This window comes from Schistocerca cancellata, chromosome 1 (assembly GCF_023864275.1).
Source record: "Schistocerca cancellata isolate TAMUIC-IGC-003103 chromosome 1, iqSchCanc2.1, whole genome shotgun sequence".
NCBI lineage: Eukaryota > Metazoa > Arthropoda > Insecta > Orthoptera > Acrididae > Schistocerca > Schistocerca cancellata.
Window position 1 is genome coordinate 365,141,116 of NC_064626.1, and position 5,056 is coordinate 365,146,171.

The 5,056-nt window shown below is 39.4% G+C and overlaps 1 protein-coding gene across 1 annotated transcript; it reads right to left on the reverse strand.

Moving 5' to 3' along the window:
- Positions 1 to 2,750: 2,750 nt before the first annotated feature.
- LOC126176720 (uncharacterized) lies at positions 2,751 to 3,845 on the reverse strand. The gene has a single exon (XM_049923924.1). The coding sequence runs from the start codon at positions 3,843 to 3,845 to the stop codon at positions 2,751 to 2,753; it is 1,095 nt and encodes a 364-aa protein (XP_049779881.1).
- Between the last annotated feature and the right edge of the window lie 1,211 nt (positions 3,846 to 5,056).

Here is a 5,056-nt window from a genome sequence, read left to right on the forward strand (position 1 = left end):
TTTAACATGTGGCTTCCTTCTCCGGCAGGAGGAACTACCACTCTGTGAAGTTTGTGACATGGCGCTTCAGTTCAGCATATTATGGCTATATGTGTCCTGTATACTGATGTTAGGGCAGCCCTCAGTCTCACTGGAGATCTGCCCACCATCCTCGCAGATGCCAATTCCAGTGTTTCAAGGGTGGTGAAATTTTGTGAACTCACTGGACTCACCCTTAAATTAGTGGGAAAGGGCGGCAGGCTGTAATACATTGTACACCTGTAATACATTATACACTACTCCGCATGTGGGGAGAGCCTTCGTCCCCATCCATTAGATTTGCATGCTGACTATTCGTCAGGTCGCTGATGACCATGATGTCGAGCGCCCCCTCAACCCAAATCATCATGATCATCGTGGTGTCGCACCGAGATATCCTGTGGAGATTGCAGAGCGGATGAGTTCGTGCTGTTTGTTTTATTTAACACTAAGGCCGACAATTTGTCTAATTTAAATCCTTCTTCTTTTTCATTAAAATTGTTTTTGTGCTTTTGAACTTTTGTGGCCTCTCTGTACATTCTAGCATAGTAAACTTGAGACATTATGGCTTGCTAAAACCACGGTTTTAGAGAAACGAATTTGGTGGTTAGTACTGACCAAGAAATACTGTCATACCAGCAATTGATGTAGCACAGGAGCAGGAGTCAGTAAGTATGGTTGGATGCTCCAGACTTTTGGTTGTACATATTGATGAAAACTTGAACTGGAAGAAGCATATTACTGAGCTTCTCAAACAGTTAAGTTCAGCTACTTTTGTTCTTTGCATAATTGCTAATCTTGGCAACAAATATCTCAAATCCCTGACGTATTTTGCATATTTATGCACAGTAATTCGTATGGAATAATTTTCTGGGGTAACTCATCACTCGGAAAGTAATGATTGCATAAAAATGAGCAGTAAGAATAATATGTGGTGTTCATCCACAGACGTCATGTAAACACCTCTTTAAGGAGCTAGGCATATTAACTGCGCCATCATAATACATGTTTTCACGAATCAAATTTATCATAAATAATCCACCACAGTTTGAAAAGAATGGTGATGTACATACCTACAATACTAGAAGGAAAAATGACCTTTGTTGCCCATTGTTAAATCTGTCAGTGAACGAGAGAGGACTTCAGAATGTAGCGATAGAAGTTTGTGGTCATTTTCCCAGTAACACATCGTGTCTGACAGGCAGCGAAGTGAGGTTTAAATCTGATTTGAAATCATTTCTGCTGAACAAATCCTTCTATTCCATTGACGAATGTCTACTTAAAATCTGTTACATTTCCAGTATTAAAAAAAAAAAAAAAAAAAAAAAAAAAAAAAAAAAAAAAAAAAAAAAAAAAAAAAAAAAATAACTCGTTCTTAAGTGTAGCTGTATGAGTAGGAATAAAATGACAATGTATTCATTAATGTTAACACTTATCATTTATACATATCCTGTAACCTGACTAATTCCATATCATTTCGATAAAAGAACAGTTCAAATTATTTATGGAATATGTAACTAAGTACTTTGCTGGTGTGATCTGTGACTGTTTCTACAAATGGAACGAAAACTTTCCCATAAGTTGGTTATTTTTCATTAGAAGCTATAGATCTTTTAGGATGCAGTCCCCTATTTAACTTTCTGTCAGAGAAGCCATCTCTTTTAGCCCAGCCACATCAATGTTTTGACCATTCCTCTTTCCTGCCTCGGATGGCGAATGGAATTTCCGTGTGGGTATCTATCTGTTTGAGTGGGCTTTCTGTAGACCTTATGAGGGTTTCTTCTTTGCCATCTGAAGGGCTGCTTCCTCACTTGTACTGAGTTCCGCCTAGTCACACTATCAGTTTGCTCATAGATTTGTAGTCCCATTGAAAATATGATAATATGAGTAATTGTTAAAAGATATGTTCCATATTACTTTCTGAAAACACTTTCAGCTGTGAGAATAACTCACGAAGAAGTGATACAACATCAAATCTGACTATAGTATCACCTGGATTCAGCCTGAAGAATTTTAATTTTTCGTTAAATGACCAGAATATATAATGCAAGTGTCAGTGTTTCTTATAAATGGCTGTAGGACAGAGGCTAGGTTTTGGCAATCCCATAGGTCAGACAATCAAGTGGCGTTAAGTGAGCTTTCATTTCACCTTTCGTTAAGTTACCACTAGGTGGTTTGCTCCTAAGCAATATCTTGCTTGATTCTATGTGTATATCTTCTGCAGCTTGTTCAGTTAGAAAACGGATTCCAGCTTCGAAATTAGCAACAATATCTTCCAGAAACTGCAACCATATATTTTCTTCCTTTAGCAAGCATGTCTGTTTCATTCTTAGACAGAACTCTGACAGACTTAAATAACAGCATGACCCATATCTGAAGGTGGGCAAGTTACTGTCTCCTCTTGCAGTCTATCGAATGTTTCTTTCTGTCTATTAACTGATATTCCAGAATCTTGTACTTCCATGGTTGGGTTATGTCTGTGGTTTTATGGATGTATTCTCATAAAACAACTATCAGTTATGCAAATATCGACCATGAATGCCTGCATTATCTGATTCAAATACATGTTCTTATGGTAAAACATAGCAGCAGGTAACATTACTGTGTTGCAGGTATTTCGTAAAACGAGCTTCAGGAATAATGTGTATATACTGCGGACTAAGTTAATTTCTTTTGTTTTTTTCACACAGAAAACTACAAGATAAACTGTGATAGGTAATGAAATTGAAGTACTATAACGAGAAAAGAATGACAACATAGGTGGTGAGAGCTGACACAAAGGTCGTCAGTAGCCGGAGATCCAGTGTGGCGACTCCAAAGATGCTAAACCTGGGGCTGCGGCGCTGCACTTGAAGGTCAAACAGCTTCAGCTCTGCCTCGGGTCTGCTGCCTGATGGTGTTTGCAGCAGCACATGGAATACGGCAGTAGATGTGTCTTCCAACTGCCGAATCGTCATGTGGGCTGGGAGCAGCACCAGCAGGAACTGGGTGGCTTGCACGAAGTGGGCACCCCACGTGTGGTCCATTGTCTGGAAATTATCTCCATATTTCAGGCGCTTGCACGTATGGAAAACGGTGCACACCGATTCCATAAACAGTGTAGGCAGCAACAATGTCAAGAACACCTTGTGCGCCGAAAATATTTCGTCCGAGAGGCTGCAGAGTGCCTCGAATCCTCGCCTGAGGGATCTTATACTTTGGCAGAAGTGGACCTCATCAACATCATTAGCCACTTGACTGAGAACAGTAAAACACTCTCTCTTAGAGCTGCCTTCAGTGAGTCTTTTCCTGCCATACTGCCGCATACTCACACTGAACAAGCCATTGTTGAGTGTAATTATTCTCTGTCTTGCCATTAACAGCAAAAAATAAAATTTGAAGAGATTTCCTGATGTTACCAATGTGTTCACTATGTAGGCCAGCACCAATTGCAATGCATTCACAGATTTCATTTTTATGGCAATGATAACAAGTTGCATGCTTGAGACAGTGACATTGACAAGTGGTCCCACAAGCCACCCGATGCTCATTCTGTCAACAGCACCAATCTGCGATTGTGAAAACTCCCGGTCACAGTTGACAAGTAGAAGGACCATTTTCCTGTATCTGGAAGTATTGACTAACATTTCTAATAATACTACAATGATGTTGATGAATAAGAATACAAACGAAGAGATTGCATTTAAGTACACAGCAGCTGGAAGACCACGCATATGGACTCCCATCCAGGTTAGCACTAATGGAACTAGTGTGCTCACAAGGCATATGAAGATGGCCAGGGCATAAACAATATCCGTTGCCTTCATGTCCAGCTTGGCGTTCTCCATGTCTATGCTGAAGGGTGCTAGTCCTACTGCCTTACAGAACAGATGAAGACGTCTCACTTCTCTCAGAATCTTCTGTCTCCTGGATATTTCTGCCATCTCCTCATTGATTTTCAATCGGAAGATCTGAAAAAGAAACAGGGAACTACTTAGCAATGTCCAGGAGCGTCTCAGATGTACTGGACAATTGACAGGGAAATATGAATGATGTAAGTGAGTACCTTGCAAATGCAGAGCAGTGTGTGTAAGTTTGTGTAAGTTTGTGTAAGTTAGGAATATCTGTGAAGAGAACTTAAGATGTGCAGAACGAAATTTTTGTCGCCAACATACACTAACATCAAATGTCACGTAACTGTGGTGGGATGTAAGGTTTGTTCATAAACGCAGTGCACACTTTGAATGTCATTACATCGCCAGTACAGTCATAGGTACAGTGTACTTTGATCATGCGTTTCATAAGCAACTTAAAAATTTGCATTTTAATCTAGAATGGAATTGACTTAACGCCATAAAGAGGTTTGTCATAAGTGTCGCAGTTCATGTGTCGATCTTTTGTAATAGAAAAAGAACAGTTAGCCACAGCACTGCACTTTATTGTATTGATTTCAAATGGCTTTCTAGTACACCAAAATGAAAGTGTGCCGAAAAACTTCAAATTTCAAGTAATGAAATGTAGCAGTTTGGCACTCTTTGCAATTATTTACATCTTAATGTTGCAATTATTTACATCTTAATGTAGTACACTCTTCAGAAAAGCAACATACTAACTGAATGTAATCAAGCACCATGACTCAGAATCTTTATGACTACAGTAAAATAACATAATAATTTGGAAAACGGAATAACACATCAGAAATGACATATACTGTCATATATACTATCTGATCAAAAGTATCCAGACATCGATTGGTGGCTATTAATATGGAGTGTGTCCCTTTCTTCTTTTATTTCAGCTTGAATTCTGCTGCAAACACTATTGAGTGAGGTGTCTGAATGTCTGTAGAGGAATGGTAGTCCATTCTTTCTCAAGACCAGAAACCAGAGAAGGTAGTGATGTTGGGTGCTGGGGTCAGGAGCGAAGTCGATGTTCAAACCCATACCAACAGTGTTCCATTTGGTTCAGTTAGGGACTCTGAGCATGTCAGTCCGTTTTACCAATGTTATTGTTCACATACCATTGCTTCAAAGATGCTGATTTATGACAAGATTTGTAG